General features: G+C 48.3%; 9 protein-coding genes across 9 annotated transcripts; 4 read left to right on the top strand and 5 right to left on the bottom strand.

Annotated features, from left to right (window-relative positions):
- The first annotated feature begins 900 nt into the window (after positions 1–900).
- On the top strand, positions 901–3141 carry EV420DRAFT_415857 (uncharacterized protein). The gene is made up of 11 exons (XM_060482025.1): positions 901–1050; positions 1101–1615; positions 1675–1801; positions 1855–1973; positions 2026–2144; positions 2194–2304; positions 2359–2455; positions 2508–2532; positions 2582–2812; positions 2917–2972; positions 3032–3141. Exons 2-10 carry the CDS (start codon positions 1141–1143, stop codon positions 2924–2926), a joined length of 1314 nt encoding a protein of 437 aa, XP_060330401.1. The 5' UTR covers positions 901–1050; positions 1101–1140; the 3' UTR covers positions 2927–2972; positions 3032–3141.
- Positions 3142–4027: 886 nt separating this feature from the next.
- EV420DRAFT_1270879 (nuclear protein 96-domain-containing protein) lies at positions 4028–6766 on the bottom strand (the record flags this gene model as incomplete). Its single annotated transcript, XM_060467601.1, has 6 exons — positions 4028–4342; positions 4396–4596; positions 4644–4761; positions 4817–5953; positions 6007–6215; positions 6263–6766. The coding sequence occupies 6 exons, from the start codon at positions 6764–6766 to the stop codon at positions 4028–4030; spliced, it is 2484 nt and encodes an 827-aa protein (XP_060330400.1).
- Positions 6767–7382: 616 nt separating this feature from the next.
- Positions 7383–9466, top strand: EV420DRAFT_1748403 (Alpha/Beta hydrolase protein). The gene is made up of 5 exons (XM_060480240.1): positions 7383–7492; positions 7546–7845; positions 7868–7955; positions 8055–9189; positions 9222–9466. Exons 2-5 carry the CDS (start codon positions 7655–7657, stop codon positions 9245–9247), a joined length of 1440 nt encoding a protein of 479 aa, XP_060330399.1. The 5' UTR covers positions 7383–7492; positions 7546–7654; the 3' UTR covers positions 9248–9466.
- On the bottom strand, positions 9467–11112 carry EV420DRAFT_1546559 (uncharacterized protein). Its single transcript, XM_060473304.1, has 4 exons — positions 10689–11112; positions 9949–10634; positions 9785–9891; positions 9467–9726 (listed from the first exon to the last, which is right to left on the bottom strand). The coding sequence occupies exons 1-3, from the start codon at positions 10862–10864 to the stop codon at positions 9869–9871; spliced, it is 885 nt and encodes a 294-aa protein (XP_060330398.1). The 5' UTR covers positions 10865–11112; the 3' UTR covers positions 9467–9726; positions 9785–9868.
- Positions 11007–11493, bottom strand: EV420DRAFT_1480255 (uncharacterized protein; the record flags this gene model as incomplete). Its single annotated transcript, XM_060469659.1, has 3 exons — positions 11007–11086; positions 11147–11169; positions 11258–11493. 3 exons carry the CDS (start codon positions 11491–11493, stop codon positions 11007–11009), a joined length of 339 nt encoding a protein of 112 aa, XP_060330397.1.
- Positions 11494–14090: 2597 nt separating this feature from the next.
- On the top strand, positions 14091–16202 carry EV420DRAFT_415617 (uncharacterized protein). Its single transcript, XM_060482023.1, has 2 exons — positions 14091–14137; positions 14189–16202. The coding sequence occupies exon 2, from the start codon at positions 14242–14244 to the stop codon at positions 15964–15966; it is 1725 nt and encodes a 574-aa protein (XP_060330396.1). The 5' UTR covers positions 14091–14137; positions 14189–14241; the 3' UTR covers positions 15967–16202.
- A 1325-nt stretch (positions 16203–17527) lies between these two features.
- On the top strand, positions 17528–19465 carry EV420DRAFT_1764575 (uncharacterized protein; the record flags this gene model as incomplete). Its single annotated transcript, XM_060480784.1, has 3 exons — positions 17528–17560; positions 17616–17624; positions 17826–19465. The coding sequence occupies exons 1-3, from the start codon at positions 17545–17547 to the stop codon at positions 19463–19465; spliced, it is 1665 nt and encodes a 554-aa protein (XP_060330395.1). The 5' UTR covers positions 17528–17544.
- A 698-nt stretch (positions 19466–20163) lies between these two features.
- On the bottom strand, positions 20164–20516 carry EV420DRAFT_1643438 (cytochrome P450; the record flags this gene model as incomplete). The annotated part of the gene is made up of 4 exons (XM_060477516.1): positions 20164–20219; positions 20271–20369; positions 20419–20443; positions 20493–20516. The coding sequence occupies 4 exons, from the start codon at positions 20514–20516 to the stop codon at positions 20164–20166; spliced, it is 204 nt and encodes a 67-aa protein (XP_060330394.1).
- Positions 20517–22686: 2170 nt separating this feature from the next.
- Positions 22687–24501, bottom strand: EV420DRAFT_1546528 (cytochrome P450). Its single transcript, XM_060473303.1, has 10 exons — positions 24315–24501; positions 24147–24267; positions 23943–24093; positions 23809–23895; positions 23648–23762; positions 23424–23596; positions 23176–23371; positions 23089–23125; positions 22931–23043; positions 22687–22880 (listed from the first exon to the last, which is right to left on the bottom strand). The coding sequence occupies exons 1-10, from the start codon at positions 24432–24434 to the stop codon at positions 22833–22835; spliced, it is 1161 nt and encodes a 386-aa protein (XP_060330393.1). The 5' UTR covers positions 24435–24501; the 3' UTR covers positions 22687–22832.
- Positions 24502–24551: the final 50 nt, after the last annotated feature.

The following is a 24551-nucleotide window of genomic DNA, read 5'->3' as shown; positions in this document are numbered from 1 at the left end:
GACTCGAGAAAAGTACGTATGTTAGAGGGATGCAAGCGGGCGACGAGTCTGAACCAACATCCTCTCAAGTACGATTGCCGTTCGGACGTGTTGTGATTCTCGTCGCATTCGTCAGGAGACCGGACAGTCAAAAAGATGGAGAGGGAGTGCATATGGTTCCAAATCGACACCATGCCACCGAGAAACCATTGGTATAAGGCCGCTAGTGTCACTAATGAGTACTCGAAACGAGAGGGAATACTTAGTGATACGTACCGATCCTGATTCCCATTTTCCAGGGTAAAAGGCATTTGGTACGGCATCAGAGCTTGGATTCATTTCTAGGCGGTTGATGCGAGGTCTCCGTGTGAACGACATGGTGGGAGTCTTTGTTGATGAGGCCGAGGGCTGTCGCTTAGATGCCATGCCCTAATTGGGAAGCTCTTCAGAGGCTGCGCTTCTCACCAGCCATCGCTCGACGTTCGAGTTCACGTAACACAATATCACAGGCGTCTGGCTCTGACACAGTTGTCATATACAAAAAGTTTGGATGCTGCGAGCCCGAAGGTTAATCGACGCGTAGGCTACGCCTAGCCTTCGATGCTGGGACTTCAGGATAGGCGCAGAGAAGCCCTGCTAATTATTTCGGGGCACTTACTTGCATGCATGTATATCAGGAATGTAATTGATACCTTTGGCTCACATAATTTACAACAAAAGTCAAACTACATTGGAGAAACGGGTTATGCGGCGTGCCGAGGATTCAGCTAATCTGAATGCGCTTTTTCCTAACCCCGAGTATGCTCGTTCTTCCTATCCATGCTACCCGCCGACTTGCACATCCGAAATCGAGGAATAATTTCATGTTGGCGTTGGTTGTTGCGAAGGAGCGGGGAGAGCGGGCCGCAAAGATGTCGCGTTCCGTTGTCAACGCGTTGCACGTGACTTCCCGGTCTTCATTCTCTACCCTCACTTTCTCCCCTCTTTCGTGTAGCATCTCAGGTTCACCATTCCACTGTTTCAAAGCTGTAGTCTATCCTAGCTGTGATCTCTCTCCAAACTGTCCCTGCAGTACGCCCTCATTTACTCCCGGACTCCAATTACTACAAATTTCATGTCAGACACTGAACTGTTTTTCAAGTTACGCCGCGTCGGACTCCTATGAACGATCCAATCATTGATAGCTCCACAAACTTGATCGTCCAGGCCGCCTTTAAAGATGCCTGGGACGCGTTTTACGCTTGGGAGCAGGAATACTGTCGGGAGTCTATTCAAAAGCTAGCTGGGCAAGACTCGGAGGAAGATGAAGACGAAGGCGAATGGGAAATTGGCGACTCTGCAACATCAATCATGGCTGAAGATGGCTTCTGCGTCGAGCAATATCAGAATGGCGAGACCATCACGTCTTGGCTACCTGTCGAAGTTGTCGAAGTGGCAGCACTGTTTCCAGAGTGCTCCGCATATGAATCCTCACCTCTTGCTAGCCGCAGTGTCTTCCACGGTGACGATCCTGATAGCATGAATTTCATGCCATTTGCGGACGATCCCGGTTTTGTTGAGGTTCCACAGGACGGAGACCAGCTACATTACACCTACTACAAGGAATTTGCGTGGCAAACACTGCACGATCCCGATCGTAACGCCTCTTCCAAATTTTTGGTCATGTTCTTCTGTTCTGATTTCCATTTATTTTAGTTGAAATCATCGTCTCTGCTGCAGCGCAGAAATTGATGGATCTGAATAATATGACTCTGGAAAAGATAGACAAGACGAACGTTTTGCCTTTGAAAATGCAGAGCGTCGTCAATCTCGGTCGTCGAAGGCAGAGGGATCTCTTCTTGTGTATACTAGGTAACTGACCTAATTTAAATGCAGGAACTTGCTCCCGTGGCTCGGAGCGTTGTTCTCCCTAGCTGAACTCGGGCCCAGGACCCGCGAAATTTCATGGTTTTGCAATAATTTAAACTGTCTTGTCAGTCACTGTATGGTTCATTGTGGGTTATGCTTCCAAGACTCTGCGAGTTCCACTAATGACAGCTCCCGTAGGGGAATGTGATCCAACCCCCGTGAAACAAATGCCCAAAAAGAAGAGCGACAGGTTATCTGATGATATTTCGGGACCTTGTAGTATGAATTGTTTCCTTCATGGAAATCCGCCTTACATTGTAGGCTTTCTCGCATCTGTCCTTGCGGGTGCTCATTCATGATCTTCAGGAGATACATTGGACCCCCGAAGACATTGAGACGCTGCACGATATGCTGGACCACGCCCCGGACATGACTCCATGCGAACTCACGACCATCTGTCGAAAACCCTGCCGAGAGGTGCCCTTGCCTCTTGTTTCGCATCGACAGTATTTATTTAACGTTTCCCCGTAGATCTTTAAACGACGATGCGCCTATATCCCAGATGTTTTAGTGGACGCTCCCCCGCGCCAGAGACCCGTAATACGCTCCAGGAATCTAAAGATCAAAGGTATCTGACCTCGTCTTTGTAATTCTCACCGACTTTGATCCCCGCTACTCAGATACTGACCACCATGTATTCACTCCGTATGTGGTTGGCTTTTTCGTGTGCATCATATCTCTGACAGAGTCATAGTAATAAACCTTGCGAGCATGAGGGTCCCTGTGACGCCCATTCCGGCTGCCTGTGTTTCAATAACAGTACCCATTGCATGCGGAACTGCCAATGCGCCAGCCATCGAAAGCCCTGCATCCGCCGACGGACGGGGTGTGATTGTTCAACCAGAGAATGTCGGAAGAAGCCTTGTTCATGCTTCTTGGAGAACAAAGAATGCGATCCTGAATTGTGTCACAAGGGAAGAGCCAGGTGCGCTTTTGATTTCTATGTCTGCCTGTAGGCTCTAACTGAAAGCCTGCTTCAGAGGTCCGTGTCTGATGCGCACTGTTTTCACACAAATTGACAACATCTAGATCTGGATGACTGCACGATCTGCAAGAACATGGCCATCCAGCGAGGAAGACAGAAGGTAACACTCTTTCTCCTCGTTTCGTGAGTCTCGACGGTTAACAATATCACTTGTTCTAGGCGGTGGAGGTCAAGGAGAGTCAATGGGGGCTGGGTCTCTATCTTTTAGAGCCCGCCGAGAAAGATGACTTCAGTTATCGGCAAGTCCTCAGATAAGGGATGCCTTCTACTCTAGCTGACAGGAAACTAGAATACGTCGGGGAACTCATTTTCGAAGCCATCGGTGGATACTCGATGGTCTGTCACTTTCCTGTGCTTGCGGAAATTTCTTCTCATACATCCTGAAGCGATCTTGCTCGACATCGAAAGCGAAACTACATGTTCGAGCTAAACCAGACACTCACATTGGATAGCACGTATCTCTTCAAACGAATCGCGATATATAAATCATAGTAAGCGGTCTAATTGTCGTTCCATGAGTAAGTGGAATTCCATCTCGGTATAAATGATGGTTTGTCCTGAAATTGTCTTTTGAAAGCTAAACTGGTAAACGGGGAACACCGCATTGGGATATATGCCAGTACGTTCTTATGCAGTCGAGCAGCAATGCACGTGAACCTGTGTGTATGCAGATCGGAGATTACAACCTGGCGAAGAACTATTATTTGATTATGGAGATAATTTCTTCCAAGATGATTGTAAGTGCATCGTGGACGTCATATTCAGATACTGACTAAGGCTTTGTCTTCTAAACTAGAAACAATATTAGTTCCTTCAAGATAGTCATATACTTTCTATCCAGGTCACTGCCCCCATTGAACCGCCAGTCATCTGGGGAGATCGCACAGACATATCTATTGTTTCGGTAAGTGGGTCAGGCTTGACTGGATCCCGCCCTTCTATCATAGCCTTAATCCAAGTCGATTTGCCTTTGATACTCAGGACTAGTTACATCTGTTTGACGTCTGTCGTAAACAACAGTTAACGTTGAGGCATGAATATAGCCTTGCACGTCCATAGGACCAGGCGAGCGAGGATCCCGCTGACACCGCAACGGGTCGCCAACATAACGACAATTTACTCAAACAAAAGCAGATACACGCCAAGGATATATAACTAATTAACTTGTATACTCTTCAAAAACCTTTTCACACCCGTTGCGCGTATATGCTGGATCCGTGTCGTCCCATCGATATGGTGGAGCTGAGTCAGTGCACCTGGTTTCTCCCTATCCACCATCTTCACCAGTGCATCCAGCATTATTGACAATGCCTCCTTGTTCCGTCCGTCCATCACATCCGGTAGAAGGCCAACTAGCCTCGCTCCTGTACGCGTCAATGTCTCGATCTCCTCCATTTTCTCCGCGCTCGTGTTTTCATCGTCATACAGCTCAGGTAATCGTGTAAGCACGTTTGCATAGTCGACAAATAGCTGCAGAGTTGATCAGAAACCGGAGAGAGAGAGATAAGTTTTGGGGGAAATACCTTTCCCCTAATACTCCAGCCATCGACGGCATGGCCCCGGAACCGCCCAAATATGGTCTTGAGAAGCTCCAAGTCTTTCCGCAAAACAGCCTCGGGGGCAAGCTCCGCCACAGCAATGTCGTGTGCTGGGTTGTACAGCCTAGCTGAAAGATATAGTTCAAAGGCCTCGAAGGGCGAGTTTTGATAGAGGGCGTAAATTGCCTATGTAACGCATCAGTACCGCACGATCGCCGCCAAATGCGGCTTACCTGCGCTTCCTGTACCCAGGCCATGGGCAGTTTCAAACTCCCCACCAAGCCACGGATCATCCAGTCATCTAGTAAGTGAGCGGACCGTGCCAATAGGTCTTTGATGGCCTTTTCCCGGCTATTAAAAAAACAATCGGTTAAAACGGAGAAATCAGTTGATCTAGTTAACATACCCGACAGACCCTTCGATGTACAATAAAACAAACGCCGCTTCCTGTACAAGCCCCAGCTGCTCGAGCTGACCCGCATACATGCTCGTCATTAGATCGGCTGTAGGACTGTGTCCATCTATATGGTTCTCCTCCTCGCTCTCCATATCTTCGTCATTTCGGTGGTGACCACCGGGATCGCCACGATCTGAAAAATCTCGCACACGCATACACCGTGACAAGATGATATACAAATGCCAGGGCAGCGTGTAATCGATCCGCGAAGACCCAAATGACGCTGGATCCAATACCCGCGTCAATGAACATGCTGGGTCTGCGAATAGTCTCAGGATCGAGAATAGCCCATCGGGACGGCCATCCTTGGTCGCTGACAGAGATGCAACAGAACGCTCAAACGCCCGGAATAGCTCCCCAATGGGTGCATCGATCGGTTCGTTGAACCACAGATGCATCCCAAAGACGCGTTTCCAGTCCAAATCCTTCGTATCTGCTAACCCGGCGAGCAAACCATACACTCGCTTGACATATTCGTCGATATGTACATCAACGTGCTCGTTCCGCCACAGCTCTATCTGCTCTTTCACATCCTCGCGGAAGTCAAACTCTCCGCCAGCCTGCGATATGAGGGTCGCAAGCTTGACATAACCAGCGTCCATTGCCGCCTCGCACGCTTTTTCGACTTGGTTTCCCGTCAAGAGTGTCCACACACGTGCGGTAGCACTTGTTCCAGGAACGCGTAGTGCAGCATCGACTGTAGGTGCTACAGTGTGCTCCAGCCATGTAGTTAGCGCAGTTTTCCGTGCCAGCCCCGAAACACAGTTTTTGACATCGACGGTAATATCAGGGCCAAGGCGTAGGTCTAGGGGATCAAAGAGAGCTTGGCCTAGCCGGAAAAGCGTAGCCTCGTAGGAATGGTCTGTCGTGGGAAAAAGAGACGCAAATGAGGCGAAATGTAGATTCGGGGATGTAGGGTCAGCAAAGGGTATGCCAGCATCATCTGGGGTTATAGGTGAATGAGACAGATGATGCTGCAAGAGCTTGGTGGTAAGGTCTTGGGAAGATAGGGAGTGCGGAGAAGCAGGTTTGGAAAACAAGGGAACTCGAGTTTTATGTATTATGGAGGAATTCAAAGGAGATTTTCTGAAGAAGTAAAGTGTAAGCTTTCAGGTTACTTGGCCTAAGTTGCCACATACGCCGTAGAAGCCGGTGCGGTGAGGCTGCCTAGATGAACCAATGTGCCACCAGGACCCCAGCCCACCCGAAACGAGCGCCCAAATGCTAGTCCTGCGTCTACTGATGCGTCTTCATGGCCACCAAAGACAGACACTGAACTCTCGACTCTTGCATATTTTCGTGATGGACGATAAGCGGGTGGTTCTATGTTGTGCGCAAAAGAGGTGCGCTGAATAGCTGTCAGAAACAAAATACAGAACATTGGGCACAACGAACCTCTCTAGACTCGAACCTTAGCCCGTCACCATCTGAATCACGGCTATGTTTCCTGTTCAGGGTGTTTTGTACGCGTAGTGTCGGCTGTGGCACGTCCTGCATCATTGCACGAATATTTTCTGCTTCTTCTGGCATCCGGAAAAAAGATGTTTGCATAACGTGCATCCGTTGCGCGTCGAAGCCTAATCTTGACGATGCCGGTGGTAGTGGCGGGCGGTCATCTCTGACTTCTTGGTATTCGCCATCCTCATCTTCAACTAGCGCCTCCTTCCGTCGCCGTGGCGCAATGAGGTCCTCCTCTCGCATCTCCGAAGAGCTAGAGCTCGTCGATTCAGCGTCATCGTCATCATCTTCGTCCTCATCCTCTTGCTCTTCTTCTTCTTCTTCCTCATCATCCATGTCGTCATCGGAATGGACGGCCGAGGGCTCAATTATTGGGACTGTCGTAGGTTCATCGTCGCTGCTGGAGTCGTCGTCACTGGAGAATGCACGGAAACGAGCCATGACTTGAACCTGGAAGAAAAATGACCTCGATAATTTCCCAGGTTCAGCCTTGTTTGGCCACGTGGCTCAACGGTCGGCAATTCCCGCTATGGACACAGCCACGATGGTCCCTTCCGAGAATCCGAATTTCTACAGATTTGAAACAGATTTCTACTCTGCGAATATAGATCAGTTCCCACTGCCATCTAGTCGACGTAAGAGCGAATATTCCAAGAGAGGACAAGACGGCCACCTTGGCTTCGTTGTCTAGTTCTGGATTTCTCATCCACATTCATTCCGAGGGTGCTGTTGTCATTCCTTCAAAGACTCAAAGTCTATCATCGGAGAGTCAAGTGAACAATTAATAATGTTGTTATGTAGTAAGTCTTCTTTTTTCCTTATACTCGTGACCTCATCTATACGGCTTTGTTCATCTTCTTAGTTTAGCCTTTCTGTCAAGTTCTTGATAGAAATGAAGAGAGAACAATGCACTGGCATTCATCGCCGACACCGTTTATCGCATGGTTCCAGGTCGGATACTCTGCTGTTTTATGCTGCTCGCGGTCTGAAGAAGTTGAACGTGAATTGATCCGTGGAGCCCTTTGTTTAGCTCGAAAGCAACGCGTCGATTCATCGACTCTGTAAGCCATCGCTGTGCGCGCTCTGTATTGTGGTTGATGAACCCGCATAGCAGCCAGGTATTAGGCTCCAAGTTCTCATAACATGGTGCGCCTGTCTGTTGAAAAGGTTCGCCCATTTTGCTGTTACTATATAAATAATAATCCAAAGTGGCTTTTTAGTAATGTCTATACATCGGATGTCAAAGACCTCCGAAGGAAAGCACCGAGATATATATCCGACTGTCGACAAAGTTGAAGGATGCCTTCTTGAATTCTCTTGAGGTTTCAAATGACCGTGCGTCTTAGCCTCGACATGGCATTTAGGCATGCGGCTTCAATCTGCCTGCCTCACATGACTGGAGCCCACCCACCGAAGTACAGATTGACGACTACAGAACAGTTAGAGCCCGGTAACTGGAACTCGACAAATACTGCGAGTGTCACAGAGGCGGCGGCTTTAACGTATACCCTTGCCACTGTGTATGTTCCTCTTGACGGATAGCGTCCCGATGACCCGCGCCACAGAGCAAGTCGCCGTAATATTCTTGGAAACGTCTCTTACTTTTAGACTTGCTCGGGAGAACATTAAAGTCAAACGGAGATTGCCTACGACATATCGGAAACCGGCACGGCCCCGGGGACCTGAATTCTGAATAACTCTGGAAGTGATGCACCCATAATCTGGCCAGAGTTGTTACTCCAGCCACGTCATGGTCGGTCCCGATTGTTACTGCTCATATCGCCCCGAGACTCTCATCAACGTCAAATGTCGCAACGTTCGACTCCGAGACTCTGATTACCACATACTGGAAGCCGTTGAGGCTGCATCCGATGCCCCTCTGGTTGTCCTTCTCCACGGTTTTCCAGAGCTCGCCTATTCATGGCGCAAAGTAATTCATCCCCTCTCGCAGGCGGGCTATCGTGTTGTCGCTCCAGACCAATGGGGCTACGGCAAAACAGTCACGTCGCCTATTCAATACGACGACGACCTAGCGCCTTTTCAGATGTCTAACTTAGTCCAAGACATCGTGACATTAGTCCATACCCTTGGCTATACAACCGCTTCAGTGGTGGGGCATGACTTTGGATCCCTTGTCGCAGGTTTTTGTGCTCTTACCCGCCCGGACATCTTTCAATCCGTTGTATTCATGAGCGCCCCATTCACGGGTCTTAGTGCCCCTGGTGCACCTCTTTTCCCCACCAATGCAATCGAAAGAACTCTATCCCTAATGAACCCTCCTCGAAAACACTATACGGCATACTTCTCTTCCCGAGATGCTAATAAGCATATAATGCGAACCCAACCGCCGGAACATTTTTTCCGTGCGTATTTCCACGCCAAGGCTGCAGACGGCATCGGGCTAGGCAACAACAATCCTCATCCTCTCGCGTCAGTAGACGAAATGGAAGAGCTTCCGAGATACTACGTGATGCTCCAGCATGAAACCATGCCTGACGCGGTCCATCAGCCGCAAGACACGCCTGACATATCGTGGCTCACACCCTCCGAGCTATCCACCTACGCCCACGAATACTCCCGTACAGGGTTTCAAGGCGGCTTAAATTGGTACCGCTGCTCCATCGATGCGCAGTGGACTCGAGATTTGTCCGAGTTCGCTGGAAAAGGCGTAGAGGTCCCCGCGATGTTTATTGCGGGTACAATGGACTGGGGAGCTTATCAAGCTCCAGGGGCTTTGGTGAGAATGAAGAGTGAGATCTGTGGGAGGATGGACGAAAGAGATGTGGTGCTTATCGAGGATGCAGGACATTGGGTTCAGCAAGAGCAGAGCGAAGCGGTAATTACCGAGCTGGTGCGATTCTTGGGTAAGTGCTTGGGTAAGTGAGGACGGTCGTAGGGCTGCATTACGGTGGAAGTCCATAAGTGAATACTCGTACCGTTAGTTGGAGCCCGGCAGGCCCCTTTTAATTTGAAAATATATATTTCGAACCTGCTTACTTGTTCCCTTTATTCGGGCAACGTTTCCTTCCGCTTCTGACCGCAGAATACAGTCAACGCAGAAGGGCTTATGCGCTTGCTGCCGGGATGCTAACGCTCTCATAGTGTACTTCCTAAGGTCCATGCAAAACGCGCATGCGAATTAGAAGTTAGAAGTCGGGACAAGTAAACGATCCATTATTGTGGGTAGTAATGTTAGAACTGTGCCTGTATCAATTACTCGTCCCACGCGAATCGACTAATAGGCAATGGAAGAAGGGCAATGGGTATTTACTTCCCTTACAAGAAGTGCTTTCTATTAGCGAGGTAACTGATACCCGTCGGTCTAGAAATACTATCGACTTCGTGCTCTTGTGGGTCAGTGGGAACGAATGTGCCACGCCACAGATTAGACGTACAACGTGCTACAGATAAAATGGACTTGATTGGTCAAGGACAGCAAAACGCTCTGATAGACCTTACAGGCGATGAGCGCTTGAGCGACCAGGTAAATTCTAACTCTGGATTCGCAATCGTGTGGCGTCACCATGTGATGAGCAGATGTGTTTAGGTCCATTTCCGTGCCAAGTCTGGAAAGTAAGTTAATTTCCACCTCGAGGCTGCCAGAAATAAGTTAAGTAAATCACCTAGACTGGGCAAACTTGCCAGCTCCTGTTCTCTGCTTTTTACGATATCTTCCGCCCTGGACCATGTGTCCTCCTGCCCCCGGAACGGTGCTTCCCAGTCCAACACCATAACAGGATATGGCAACCAAACAATTCTCCAGTCCCGTGTGGGTACCGGATCGGCACCCTCGTCGATAAGAACCGCCATGACATTGAGCGATGGGCACATAGAGATGACAGAAAGAAGGTATGCTTCTGTGACGGGGAGATCGCGGATGATAATGCAAAGGTGCGTCAAAATTGGTAAGAATGCCAATTCCCCGATGGCTAGTTCACCGGGTTCCCAGTAGATGAGGTCTAGGCGGGTTAGGGAGCGGAACAAAGCGCCGTGGCAGAGTGGGTCTCTACAAAGCTGTCGAAAATGCCTGATCTCTATGGAGAGCCGTCGGAGACGTTGAGAGGCGATCAGCGGGGAGAATTGTAGCCGGGGGTGAACTGCCCTAAAGTCGACCCAGCAGGCTAGGCTTTGAAGGCCCGAACAAGTTGCTAAAATTCGCGCTGCAGCTTCGGGCTCTACAGATACAGTGAGGCATAATCTTTTAACATTTTGTTGAAAGAATGCCGCTGGTAACTCATCCATCGTTCGTAGGAACAGGGAAGTGTCGTCGGTCCCCAGCGTGACCATCTCGTAGATCAATGGCTGTATCCTAAGCAGGGCGTCAAAGTCCGCTGAAGCGATGGTGAACTGGTACGGTACCTACCACGTTCGGACCTTGCGAGCTACGAGGACGAGATCGAGGGCACTACTGGGTCGCATGCGGGCCGCAGTCTCGAAAATCTCTCTCTCTAGCTCGGTCGGAAGATCCTGGATCGGAAAGTAATCGACAGTTGTCATGGTCGGGTACCAACAACGAGGGACGCAAAACATAATTGACATTTAAATATCTTGGAGGCATCGATAGACTCCGACCAAGACTGTAGCGGGGGAGGAAATTGAAATGATCGGAAGGGGTTATTGTAACGTTTTGACTCCGACAGCACGGTATCTTTATTCTCTTGATCAGAGTCACGGTCAAAGTTTAGGACGAATCTACGTACTGATTTACTTGACCCGGGAATTCCCACTGGACTAGACGATATCCTCCAGATGAGATTTGGCCTAATGAATCAATTCAATTCCTTGAGATAAGGTAGATGGTAAATCTGGATCCACACTTACGGCGCAAAGGGTGCCCTCGGAAACTGTATGGAGCAAACAGAACGTATAATTTAATCGATCATCAGGTAGGTGTACACCTGACGTCAATTGAGATGAAGCGATACGACGTACTACACCGCGTAAAGCCCTCCGTCCCCCGACCGAGATTTTCGTTCCGTAGTATGACGGAGAACCTCGACACTCGCCGTCGGCAAAGTGGCACCTTCATACCGTGCGTCATAATCTGCGAACAAAATGAGGATGATCGCAACATATTGTCGCTCCCGGTTGCTCCGAAAGACTCTGGGGTCGGTGGTGGCGAAGCAAAGCCCAGAGAAAAAGAAGAGACTTGCATGCGATTTTATCATGCTGAAATTTAATGAATCGTTGATTATGGCATGGATGGTACTATATGAACCTCGCCGCAAAACATCGCTCGGTACTAAAAAAATACACGCTGGGTGATCTGCGAAGAATCGGCTTGATAACTTGCCTGCCTAGCCTTCAGAATATCGAGGTATTCATTTCTGTATGTACGTCAAGGGTAGTCGAGTGGGTTCCAAGGCTTCCAGGGTGTTCCTCGCCACAGCGGATGCGGACTCGGAACTCCAGGCTCCTTCCGGGGTTGATTTTAGATGGTGTCGCCCGGGTAAAGTGGTCCTAGTGCCGTCATTAGAGCTTTCATGGACAGTTCTAAAGCTACGTGAGCAGCGATTGAGCAAAACCATCGATTTATCCTTCTAGTGCGTCGCGGGCAAACCGGTTACCCTGAATCCAAAACAACTCAGTAAAAAAAACCTTCAGTCACTAGGCCAGGGCACCTAGACCAGTTCTTACTCACGTCTAGGTTCTAGGGCTCTCTGTCTCTCTGTCATGTACACGTATTATTTATTGCAGTGCGACTATAATGTGAGTAATAAGTCAACAAGCCGGGATCTGGGACTGGGTGTCACTGTCAGGTTCGATTAATGAATTGAGGCGGGCCCCGAGTATTAGTAAGACGGTCACGTTAGCAACGCGTACTGCTACACGTGACAAAGGATCTTCCGTCATATGTCCAGCATTGTCCATTTCAACAAGGCAACTGTCCAGGCCGCGGCTCTCGTTTCACGCTCATACATGCGGAACCAGACGTCTCGTCCGTAAACGAAAGCTCAAAATGTCTCTTTCTCTGCCGCGAAGATTCTCTAAGCTCTTGCATCATCTTGAAGGAACTACTCGGAGCACAGTGTCGCCACGGGTACTTGCACTCCTGATCCATTTACCGCCTTCCTAGATGTTTGGTCGCACGAAATTCGTCGTGGAACGTGTAGGATGATGATGAGGGTCGAAACTTCCTGTTTGTGAACTGCTAGGGTTATTGGCAAAGTCAGTACTGATGTATGTCTCTCTGCTCCTCAAAGTATTGAGAGAATCTTTGGCGATACCAGTGCATCTCATTTCCCATAAAAGGTCAATTTAAGGCATTGAATGGTGAGAACGGCCATTAGATAGAGAGTCACCATGCTAATAAACATACCAGCATTATTTTCTCAGGGCGTGTTATCCAATCATCCAGTCATCACAGCCTCTTTCGGAGACATTTCCTTTCTTCTTTTCTTGACGACTTTGCTCTGACGAAGAGACTGAACGTCCTCTTCTGAGACGCTGAACCGGCGCCTATACAATACGCGACTTTGAGTGGAGACTTTGAGACTGGTGTTTCTGTTATTAGCATGCTCAAGAGGAAAGAGGGAGTGGGCACTGGCGACGTGTGGTGGTCAGATAAGATGGTATGAACATACTGTCTGCGGGTTTTCGCTTTTGATGCTGATTGTACAGGTTATTACGCAAATGCGACGTACCCTGATCTACAAAACTCGCTGACCCTGCAAATTGTTTATATCCGTACTACGATATATATCAGCAACGGTTGGGTTTTCTCTCAGATAGTATGGTTCGGCGTTCTAAGCATGTCTCTTAGGCACAAGCATCTCCGCAGAAGAGAAAGATATGCATACGATGTTTCGTTGTGGATTTTACTACCGCGTCCGCCGAGTCTATCATTCGACATTACCGAGCTTGTTAAACATCTGGTACGATTTTGTCAGATCCTTAGGTGCCTTCATCTGATTTTGACCTCGGCAGCGTCCCATCACCGCGCACGCACTTGATGGCTGCACTATCCGAATTGGTTCTCCGTTGATAAATGCTAACCCTCTCATTCGTGTGGGACGAGCATGGAGTCTTTACCGGTAAAGCGTGGTTCCAGTCCGTCGTATAGATAGGTTAGCCCCGTCCATATGAGGATGAAACTCGAGGGGAGCCGCGTGGAACTGGAAGGTGGCCATCCTAGCAGATAGGTCAAAAGACTGGATAGTGTGTATCTCTGCGGTGCCTGTCCGGTCGTGTTTTTCATGTGCTTTGGGCGCTTTACCTGTTCGTAGCACAATCCTCAGCATCAATCTCGGGCGTAACGATAGTCTCTTCGGAGTCAATTCAGGTCATCTCTCCAGCGAAAACCGAACCAAATTTGAAGTCAGGGTTCCCTTGAAACAGGAAATATTTTGAGCGTCCGTAGACGGAGGACACTGGTTGTAGCGTCATTGGTAAGTATATCCTGGTTGGATCATTTTAGAGTTTTGCCACGAGACTAAATCTTTGTTCAGGACGAGTGCCGGGCTACGCAAACATAACAACCAAACGCTAGATATCCAAATAGGCATCAAGAATGTGCCAGCGACTATTGATGAACCCATACGTGCCGCCTTTGACAGAATTCATGCCTTTGACTCTCGTTCCGCTGATCCTTGCCATAATAAACTTGTTCCCAGTCTCAAAGCCACGGTTCCCGAAACAAGCTGCTCCTGTGTAAGTTCGAGACATCTACCGTGTTGTTCGCACAAAGACCGCGCATCAGCCCGGAGTTGAATTGGGGCTGTGGCTGGAGACCGTGCCTACATCAAGGCAAACGCCTTTTCCTTTAGTACTCGCTCGACTGCATACCCTTCCGAGCCTGAAAAATCGGAAATAGTATGTATCATTATCCCTCTCGTTTCGAATACTCAGTGACGATGTCATTAGTACCATCCATACCAATCGCTTTTTGGTGGTGTGATGTTTTATGACGATGAACCATGGCCTCCGAGGGTAAGTCAATCGGCAAACAAACAGAGTGCAAATTGATGCTGCATTTCCAGCATATCCCTCTTCCCAAGGTCACCATCTCCGCCTTCACTGAGACGGGTCAACCAGAATCATCGATCATAGTTCCAAAGCAACGGGCATACACCAGTAGAAAGCCTGTGATATCATCCCGCCTTGCTGACACTCCCTGCGCTACCCTCGGCATTTGGGGCCTCTTGGATCTACTCAACATGACACTCGGGACGTCTCACACCCTGGACACCCCATCCCTCTCCCCCCTTCTTGAAGACTGCATCACGAACAACTATGACTTTGGTATGGCATATGGCCGCCTCCGGCCAATATGGTACACCCGTGACTGGAGCACTATCCGAGACCTACTTCGCAGACAAGAAGAGGAGGACCAGGAGATGCGACGAGAAGCGTACAGTGGTAACCGAATTGTGCATCCACACCTGCAACCCCGACGCGTTTGGGATCTGTATAGTAATCGGGTGGTGCCATGGTGGAGTACGGGCATCCCCGTTTACGAAAGGGACCACTGGCCTCGGCCGATATCGCACGCGTGGATAGATGGGAAGGATCGGGTCGATGTGTGGACACCCATCAATGGATATGGGTGGCCTGTTCCCATCCCGAAAGACACCAACCTCAAACTTATCCGTATTGAGATGCTCAATCTGGAAGTGGAGTATACGTGGTTAGATGTTCTCTGTTTGAGACAGGTGGGTGGATGGGGGGAGTATATGCGCACGGAAGAGTGGAAGCTGGATGTGCCCACCATCGGAGCAGTGTATGATCAGAGAAAGGTGGTGTGTTACTTGAGTGGGCTGGGTCGGCCTTTGACTTTGAAAGAGGGCGACTTGGATAGTGATCGGTCGTGGTTTAGACGTGCTTGGACACTGCAAGAGGTTGGCGGTAGCAGGGTGATTGCCGGGGACATGCCAGATAGACCACTGCATGCCAAACCAGTGGATGAGGGTGGAAACTATGAGACTGGGCTGCTAACTAGGTTTCACAAGCAGCTGAAGTCTATCGATGGCATGTCGTACCTGGTGTTTGCAGCACTGAAGGGCATGCAGAATCGGGTGTCGACAACCTCAGTGGACAAAGTCGCCGGGCTGGCATTTTTTCTGGGGTCCAAGATGCTACCGGTATACCATGAGGGTCAATCTCTCGAGCAGGCATGGACAGCTCTCGTGAATTCGATGGCTGAGTGGCATCGGGGACCGTTATTCTTCTGGTATCCTGAACCGGGAAACTCAGGCAAAAAATGGAGACCATCGTGGGACCAAGTTATGACGAAGCCTCTGCCTGTAGATCATGACCCCATTGTCGGCATGGGCATCGATCGGGATGATACGACGGATGAAGACTGGTGTGACGTAGAGTGCATTGTAACGGGGTTGGTACGGGGGTTGGCTGTTGTTGAAGGAGTTGATCGATACGGAGAGTTGACTGTTCAAGACAAGGAGGGGATAGAACATGTGTTCAACTTCACGGCCACCCACAAGTACCCGATACCTGAAGACGTATACACACTGGTTCGCACCTTCAGGTTCACCTTGAACTGGGAATGTCCTTGGGTCATCGGGCGAAGACTGCCAGGGAAAAGGTTTGAGAAAGTGTCTGTGTTGGAAATTGCCGATGAAGAAGGATGGAGACGGTTATGCGATCTGCATATTACTAAACAGCATCGATATATTCTTGTTTGAGCGAGTGCACATTTTGTGTGGTAACTCTAAAGTACTATTCTTTAATAACTCGAGTAGCTATCGTGCCTATCTGGGACGGTTATGAAGGTCGCCGCTCTTACGAGGATCTTAGGCAGTTGCTAGCGGCATAAAGGCTGCCAGATCGGTTTGAAACCCCGAGTTGTACTACGAGGCATGAACATAATTCCGTTCCATGCTAGCAAGTGGAGATGGTCACGCTAAAGATCACTAGTAGTGAAAGGTCGTACAGTGCTGGGAAAAAAGCCTTACCAGCGAGGTACACCAGATATGGGGAGTAACTTACTACCCAACACAGATAGGCGTTGCTTCGGGGCGTCGCGATGACGAATCATGAGATCATCTAGGGAAGGTAGGTGCAGATGCGTAAGTATATGCGGTGATGATACAAAAAGGCGCCGGATATCGGGAAGGTGGATGCGATGAGGGAGGAAGATATTCAAGGTTAGAAACATTATCCACAGGTGCCGCCAGATAGGCGATATGAAGAGGAAATATGAAATTTCCGGGACTGTAGTCTGCAGCTAACCAAAGTAATGATAAGGCGTTGTGTAAAGCCACATTTTGAAGGCGTGGGCATCAATGCAGATACTTCGAACATCTTCCGGCAGGTCCAATGGATCCTGACATGTACGGAGCCTTTACAGTCAAAGATTCCAGACGAGGGATCTTTTTTTGCGCGAATCACCTTCAGCCGCCCCAACAAATTCGAAGAGAACCGTAGCAGCAAACTCCTCCACCGATATGACTCCTCGAGGATCACGGAGAAGGTTTCTATGGCCTCATACTCGTCGTGGCTACCATTCGATTCAAACACGATATCGAGAGGATGCACTTCCGAACGGTGAATCATGGCTTTGGGTGGACCGAAAGTGAAGGACTATGTGCGACCACAGCTGGGGATAGGATAAACAATGTACCTCCAAGCACCGCACATATGGTTGAGCTTCTATGGACCTTGTGAAAAACTCAACACCTGGCGATCCTCCGGATATTTTGATTCCTCGCTGTGCCACCATAGCAAAATCTGTACCTCGCGAAACACAGCACGAAAAACGTCACTTTGAAGACGCCGGATGGGTGCTAGTGTCGAGGAATAGGCCTCCATAGACTTTTGAATCGCATCGCGACGACGTTGCATTTTCGATCTCGCTTCATCTATGCAGTCTAGCAAGGCATCGTATACTGAGATTTGGTGTTGGAGGACTTCGATATTTGGGAGTATCCAGTTACGATCAGTATCAGGGAAAGGACGTGTTATACGAAGAATACCGTAGAGCATTGGGTGGGAATAGAGCTCTGGTATGGAACGCCGTTGTATCCGAGTGAAATATTGCCTCCCTCGCATTCATGGTGCTTAATTTCTCTTGATTGAGTTTTTCCTTTTATTCGATGCGTAAGGTGGAACGTACGTTTTTTTGAATATTCGACCGCCCTTCAAGTTGACATTCGGAGTAAAAGATCAAAAAGGAAACCCGGCACTGCCGGACCGTAAACTCGACTTCGATCGGAGTTCGCGGTTAGTGATTCTTACTTTTGAACTACTCCTGCACATTCAACATGAATCTAGAGACAAGTAATTGTATTACTCCGTCACGGGGAGGTTACTTAACTCATCATATAAACCATAGATTCCCATGCTACTGTTGGAGTTTAGGTGGTGGCGACTCGGAAAGAGGACGTGGTTGACTCGAAAGGCAGGTATATTCTGTCGTAGGTACGGAGACAGTGGGTGGTCGGAGTCAAGATACGATAGGTACGAAAATGTCAAAGTAAAGTAAAATGGCAAATAGGTATAAATAAGATGTAGCGTTGAAGCCGTGAAATCAAACCTTCAATAGCTACGCCAGCCTCAGCGGCAGATGCGTTATCGCACTTGGATGCCTTTACACGTTCCATACCAAAACCCGTTTTTCCTCCTGATGCCATCGATCCACTAGTGTCGGGCATTCTTCGTGCAACACGACCTCTTCTCGATACTGATCCTGACTGGATTCTCCCAAACATTGCACTCCTCGAAGGACAACTTCACGTGTATGACACTCTGATCGATCAACTTTACACGGTCTTTGAAGAGCTGGAGACCTATCGTGATGCGATCCAGGTGGTATCAACGCAGTTCTCATCGACATTAGCTCCCATCCGCCGCCTTCCAAGCAAGGTTCTTCGTTCCATATTTCGAGAAACTCAGTCGAGCGATCTTGTTGAGAGGTGGTCAATGAATAGCCGGCCCATCATCGGATTTATGCAGGATCCGCTGACACTCAGTCAAGTTTGTGGTTCCTGGAGAGATATTGTCGTTTCTTCCCCAGAACTCTGGTCGCATATCAAAATCACGTACCCTAGATTGGAACCAGATAATCCGTCTGCGTCTAACTTCCAATCGCTCTTGAAAACCATCCTTCCACTTTCTGACCAGCTTCCTCTTGATATGCAATTTAAATCGGATGAACATACCAGCTCTGGTGACGCCATTGAAGTTTTTTCCTTGTTACTAGGAGAGCGCCATCGGTGGAGGAGTGCATCTCTGAAACTCCCCTTGGACTTGTTGGAGCTGCTGAAGTCATCTAGTAGGAAGCTAGCATGTTTAGAGTCTTTAACACTCGTCACTCCGCACATACCAAGAGATGATGGGGCATTCTCCCCGGGGGACGTCAGTGATGTTTTCATCGAGGCTCCTAGCCTTCGAAAGGTGGAATTGCATGAATTAATCGGGCTTGACTCTTTCGCACTTCCTCGTCAGATTACGCACCTCGCAGCATCCATTACTGCCATCCACAATCTCCACACTCATAGCCTACTCGAAGAGTTACATCTCAAACAAAGGGACATTGACGATATCGCCTTTCCTCATCGTATTACCCTCCCCAAAGTCCGACGCCTCTCAGTATTATCCCTGAAACTGCTTCGATACCTGTGTCTACCTTCCTTAGAAGACCTCACGTTCGACAGTCATGTCGGGAGTCTTTTTCCAACCATTGATGAGGCTCGTATAGTGGCGGCGGCGGCGACCCTCAACGACTTTATCCGCTCCTCCCGCTGTTCCCTCACTTCATTAGCTACTGGAACTGCCATCGCACACGCTTTGGACTTCATTCAAGAGACACTTCCGATGCTTGAATCTCTTACGAGCCTGGAATTCCCCATTGATCGAGAAGGCGTGTTCTATAATGCCCTGACGTCCTCTTCTAACCTTCTCCCCAATCTACAACATCTAACAATGTGTCTACCGCTACTCGAGATCTGGGGCGGGATGAGCGGGATCCTAGTACCGTGGGATTCCTTATCTGCAATGATGACTTCGCGTCGTCATCGTCTCCGTTCTGTCAGATTTGATTACCCCACACTTTTTGCCCGTGCTGGCGATGAATTTCCTGGTATTCCGAACACAGAACTTGAGCAACTTCGGAAACTCGGAATAGACTTGAGGACTGTGGATCCACACAGCTTCGCTGGCGTTAGTTTCGGAAATTTTGCGTAGGTGAAGACGTTCTTGAATGTCTGGTGTACGAGTAACAATGGATTGGCTATATAATGTGGTAAATTTTGATCAGGAGCTACCAGTTCTAGTTATGACTTGTCCGGGTCTGATATTTACAGCAGCCGGAACAACAACTGAGGAAAACTCCTACTGAAGTATTGAACCTCGGTGAATCACAAATAGGTGTATCTGTAATAAGTATTTCGTTCCTACATTCTTCAGAGTGTCTGCAAATGAACGGGACCCCAAACCCACTGCGTTAAACGCTAAGCCTACAGCGAACTGGTCGTAGCTCTATGACTCCACGGCTGGGGAGATACAAGCAACACTGAAAGATCCCGAGGCGCCTCGGGTGTGTACTTAGTGGCAACTCTGCTCTGCGTTCAGGAAAGGCTTGTATCCGTACTCTCCAATCTCATTGCTCCGGGGCAGATGACATACTTGAAGACGAGGGAGAATAGAAGGACTAGCATTCTTTAGAGGCACCGTACACACCAACGAGGTAGAAGGACAAAACAGTACGATACGTGTTGCTATTGATATACCGATCAATCAATGTCGTCGTACGAATGTCACAGGAACATCTTTGACACCCAACGTTATCATCATCGCACCATCCAAGACTCTGTCTCGCCAGGCCTGCTTCGTCTCGCCTTCCTTGAGTATAGGCTTGACCTCCCAGTCTCGGAGAAGGTGCGTCAAGAAGCACACGGCCTCAGTGGTAGCAACTTTCCTCCAAGGCATGCCCGTGGGCCTAAAAATTCATGAGCTTCGTTAAGCTATTGACGAAAAGGATAAATCATACCGATGCTGAAAGCGGTGAATGCCTCAGACTCATTAGAAATACCATGCCATCTGGAAGGCTTGAACTTTTCGGGCTCGTTAAAGTATCGTGGGTTGTACTCTTCAGATAAAGTGAGCAGAAGATCCAGTACAGAAGGGAGGTCGCTTACGGATGCCAACCATATCAACTATGATCTATGAAAAAAGTGAATACAAGTGGAGGCATCAAAGCCATTGAACCTACCTGAAAACCCTTTGGTACTGGCATGGAAATTGTCCCCTCCTCACCTACTGGTCTTGGCACTTGTATGACTGTATCTTTCGTAGCTTCTCGGATCAGGATATGTCCTGGAGCTACAGTACGTAGGTAAGGATAAGACACCGTAGCTAGAGAGATGCACTCACGAATCATCCGAATCGCCTCATAGAAGACAATAAAAATATCGATTTATCTTAAGTATCAGAAGTCGCGACTGGTCTGCCACTCGAGTACATTGGCTTAAGTCGTTCGCACTCAAGTATTCAAGTACAGCGAAAACTAGCTACCATAGAAAATCTACTACGTGTCTTTCTGCATGAACACCGCCGCTTAAGTGAAGACACGAGTACATGACGGTATACACTCAAGTCCATTGACATAAGTGACCCCGACATAAGTGAACACGCTTAAGTCAGCGCGCTTGGGCGTATTCACTCAAGTGCTGCTCCCTTGAGCATGCGCTCAAGTCCTCCTCTATCCATTCCCCTTCCCCGTCATTCCAGTGCCACCCTACCGGCATCACTTGTGAATGCGCTAGTCATGCCAGTTACAGAGATCCTCCACTATATCCCACACTAATGTCCATCTCTTCACGAGCCACCACCCACGCATCAATCTGAATCGTTGTCCAACTGTCATTTACGAAAATTGAGTTAAACTCACATTATAGAATCCTGCTCACGCCTTTACTAGAGAAGGGCAAAACGCTGAAGAAGCAAGAAGCACAGTGATGGGAGAAGGGAAAGAGATGGAGACAATGCAATGATCGGCCCAATCCTTTTATATTGTGCCACTCCAGTCTACAAAAGCCACTCGGTACCAAAAAAACCCAAAAACAATTGAGAATGCTATACACGGTTCTCCTGATCATCATCGCTCTCTCCATCATCAATTATCAATGCACTTTCTTCCTCTGCCTTTGTCTTGCCGTGTACCCTTAACCGTATTTCGTTATTAGAAAAGTGGTGGTAGCGGAAGTGAATTCCGCGAGAGGTAGGTGCTTACCAGTGGCGTGAGTAACTGCGTATATATTTGGTTTGCACAACAAAGAGTGTGTGTACTGGCCCTCGAAGGGTAGTGCAATATATTTCACAAGGAAATCAAGTTATATTTTGGTATCTACTCGTTCAATTCGATCTACGGGCTAATATTAATAACACCGCGGCACCTGAGACGACGTCATAGCACAACCCCTGTAGCGCGTGGCAATGCAGTGCGGCTTGTGATTGTTCAGCCACTTTTGATGTGCTATTGTCTAGGACCATCCCCTCTCTTTCCTCTACCGACATGAGGCCTACATCCTTCATTCTCCGCTGCTGCTCCACGACTTGCTTGGTTCCTGGCAGCTACTGTTCTCTCGCAACGACAACCTTGACAACTTTCATTGCGATTTGGGTTTGCCTGGTTGGAGCGAAATTCAGTGGCAGCAGTATCGAACTCCCTTCTAAAAATTATGATCGCATCGCCGTGGTTTATCAAAGACCCAGGGAGTACAGGACATCACGGGTATTGGGAAGCCATAAGGTTCGTTTTGTGGCGTCGTTTGCACTGAGTCTGAGATATCACCAGCTCTAGTATAGCCAAACGGCGGCTCAAGTTTGGCCATTCAAGTGAAGCCCTTAAGTTTTCAGCTGAAGTGTGGCACTTGAGTAATCATCGCGCTTGAACAATCGTTACTTGAGCGCAATCTGCTCAAGTGATGCCTGCACAAGTGTGTTGCTTAAGTATTGGTGTGGGCGTAATGTACAATGCATATAGTACAGTGACAAATTCGACGAGATTCAAATGTACTAATATTCAGCCACTTACCGGGTTTCTACAAAATAATGAGAATCGATCGAACTTTTTTTCAGCTGCCCAATATAGTAATTCATAGGTACCGATTTTGTTTCAACAGCGACTCGACACCAAGAGCAACGGTAATGATAGAATAAACGGTTTAGAATTGATTCCCGAAGCAGTATACAATGTTTTGATGTCATCAAGTCATGCAATGGAGCCTGCAGTGGTGAAGAAAATACCACTGATTTGGGATTTGACAGACCAGATTAGCGAATTCATGAGGATCACAAACCAAAGGCCCGAGTGGTGATATCAGAGACTTTGATGGATAATTCGAAGGAATATAGCCCAGTGGTACGTCAGGAAGGTATAATTCACAGTGCTTGTGCATTTGGTGGAATCCAAGATAGGGAATTACTATACTGGGCAGCCGAAAAAAAGTTCGATCGATTCTCATTATTTTGTAGAAACCCGGTAAGTATACACTCGAGTTGTACCTGAGGCTGAGACCGTCGAAACTTAAGAAAAGACCCTATTAAAATATTAGAAGACCGCCAGGACTCTGTCAAGTTTCGAATAGTCCTCAAATGTCTACGAACCTCAAGGTAAGACGTAGTCGATACTAAAAGTGGCATCCTTACAGGGTCTGTGTGATCAGATAAAACGGACTTGATCTGCTCAAAGACTTCATCTTGGATGTCGTCATAAACAGCCAAAAATCCCAAGGTGGCCGCCAGTGAATGTGCAGTGGTTTCTGCGGTGGATTCAATAATCTATCTCCATGGTTGGGTATACATACCGTGTCCAGCAAATAGCATGACGAAGACATTGCCAACCTGAAAGCAAAACTTGGCCACAGTTACGAGAGCAACCATTTGGAACGCACCACTTCTTCATCATCGAGCGAGTACTTGCCATCCTCGTCTTCGCCAGCCTTCATAAGCAGATTGAAAATCGTGCGTGTTTCCAAATTATCCCCTTCAACATCAATCTCTCCGTTGGCGATTTGCGCGCGCCGTCTTACCACCTCGTCCCTCATGAACTTACCCAGCTGCTCATGTGCCGTATTAGAATCGCGAATACTGAAACACCATGTTAGTAGCCACAACGTCCATCACTGGAGAAAAGACATACTATTGGAATGGCAGACTTTTGACCCACTTGGGAGCAAAGACCGCAAATGACCCGGTATCCGATATTATCCTAAATGCTTTCTGTACGGACATGGCACGGTTTTCGGATTTCAAAGGCTCCTCCCAATCAAATGAGATGCCAAAGCCACATGTAGCGATCACAAATAAAGCGAGCTGAGGAAAGATTGTATCAATAGAAGTATGCATAACAGCATGGCGGCGCACCTTGAACGTAATCTTCTGTACCGCTGGCACTGAAACTTCATGCTTGTTAGCCCATTGATCGACAACCAACATTTCGTAGTAGATTTTCTGCGTTTTATTCCACACTAGCTTGTACCTTGAAAGAGGATAAGTAAATCGACAGACGCGAATATACAACATACAAATCGTTGTTGAATGCAGGACCCATGATTCGTCGATGTCGGCGCCATATTTCCCCATCAGCTGCAACCAAATTCATCCCCCATCCACTAGACGAGTTTAATTGAATAAGCAAGACAATTCCCATGGGACTCACAGCAGAATTCTGCTAGCGGACGAAGGCTTGATGAAATCCGACTTGTGACTCCCCGACGCAACCTGGCGTGTCACATCCAAATTGGAGGTATAAATTGCAGAACGACCTCCCAACCAGGGGACAACCGACACGTTCTCGCCGTTCTTGTACACTACGCAAAGGTTAGTGATCCGCTTCAGGGGAGCTCGCAAACAAAGGATTTACTCTGGAAACGCCTTGCCCAGTGCATGTCAGCACCATTGTGCCACCGCGTCGAATAGAAGAAGGCTCCCGGAGGTCCCAAGGGAAAAAACATCGGTCTATAACCTGGGAGATTATTTGCAGCCTGAGAAACAATGAAGGGGACGCTATCTTCTGTAGGAATGAAATAACCTGTAGTTTACGGCAAAATCGCAGCACTCTGGAAATGACGACGACACATAACATGGTCCAGAGAATTGGGATCCATTTCGATTGCCCCCCGAGAGGAAATAACACTGAGTCGGTCCCCATGATGGTTACGATCTAAACGGCCAGTTGACCCTGAGAAATTAGGGAGACTCGGAATCAATTCCCAAACATAGGTTCCTGGAATCGCCAGAATAGGTGGTGACGGCATGCGAACTTATT

Source organism: Desarmillaria tabescens (genome assembly GCF_030435595.1).
Source record: "Desarmillaria tabescens strain CCBAS 213 chromosome Unknown EV420scaffold_19, whole genome shotgun sequence".
NCBI lineage: Eukaryota > Fungi > Basidiomycota > Agaricomycetes > Agaricales > Physalacriaceae > Desarmillaria > Desarmillaria tabescens.
Note: the sequence above shows the minus strand (reverse complement) of the source record. Positions and strands in the feature narration are given on the sequence as shown.

Coding starts and splice junctions, on each gene's coding strand:
- EV420DRAFT_1546559 (XM_060473304.1), bottom strand. CDS start 10,864: ATGTCAATTATGTTTTGCGTCCCTCGTTGTTGGTACCCGACCATGACA. Junction 10,635..10,688: donor GCTCGCAAGGTCCGAACGTG/GTAGGTACCGTA, acceptor CGCCCTGCTTAG/GATACAGCCATTGATCTACG. Junction 9,892..9,948: donor GGCAAGTTTGCCCAGTCTAG/GTGATTTACTTA, acceptor CTTACTTTCCAG/ACTTGGCACGGAAATGGACC.
- EV420DRAFT_415617 (XM_060482023.1), top strand. CDS start 14,242: ATGGCCTCCGAGGGTAAGTCAATCGGCAAACAAACAGAGTGCAAATTG.
- EV420DRAFT_415857 (XM_060482025.1), top strand. CDS start 1,141: ATGAACGATCCAATCATTGATAGCTCCACAAACTTGATCGTCCAGGCC. Junction 1,802..1,854: donor GTCAATCTCGGTCGTCGAAG/GCAGAGGGATCT, acceptor ATTTAAATGCAG/GAACTTGCTCCCGTGGCTCG. Junction 1,974..2,025: donor CAGTCACTGTATGGTTCATT/GTGGGTTATGCT, acceptor CAGCTCCCGTAG/GGGAATGTGATCCAACCCCC.
- EV420DRAFT_1748403 (XM_060480240.1), top strand. CDS start 7,655: ATGACCGTGCGTCTTAGCCTCGACATGGCATTTAGGCATGCGGCTTCA. Junction 7,956..8,054: donor TTGCTCGGGAGAACATTAAA/GTCAAACGGAGA, acceptor TAATCTGGCCAG/AGTTGTTACTCCAGCCACGT. Junction 9,190..9,221: donor CGAGCTGGTGCGATTCTTGG/GTAAGTGCTTGG, acceptor GGACGGTCGTAG/GGCTGCATTACGGTGGAAGT.
- EV420DRAFT_1546528 (XM_060473303.1), bottom strand. CDS start 24,434: ATGGGGACCGACTCAGTGTTATTTCCTCTCGGGGGGCAATCGAAATGG. Junction 24,268..24,314: donor GATTTTGCCGTAAACTACAG/GTTATTTCATTC, acceptor ATTGTTTCTCAG/GCTGCAAATAATCTCCCAGG. Junction 22,881..22,930: donor TATCTGATCACACAGACCCT/GTAAGGATGCCA, acceptor TGAGGTTCGTAG/ACATTTGAGGACTATTCGAA.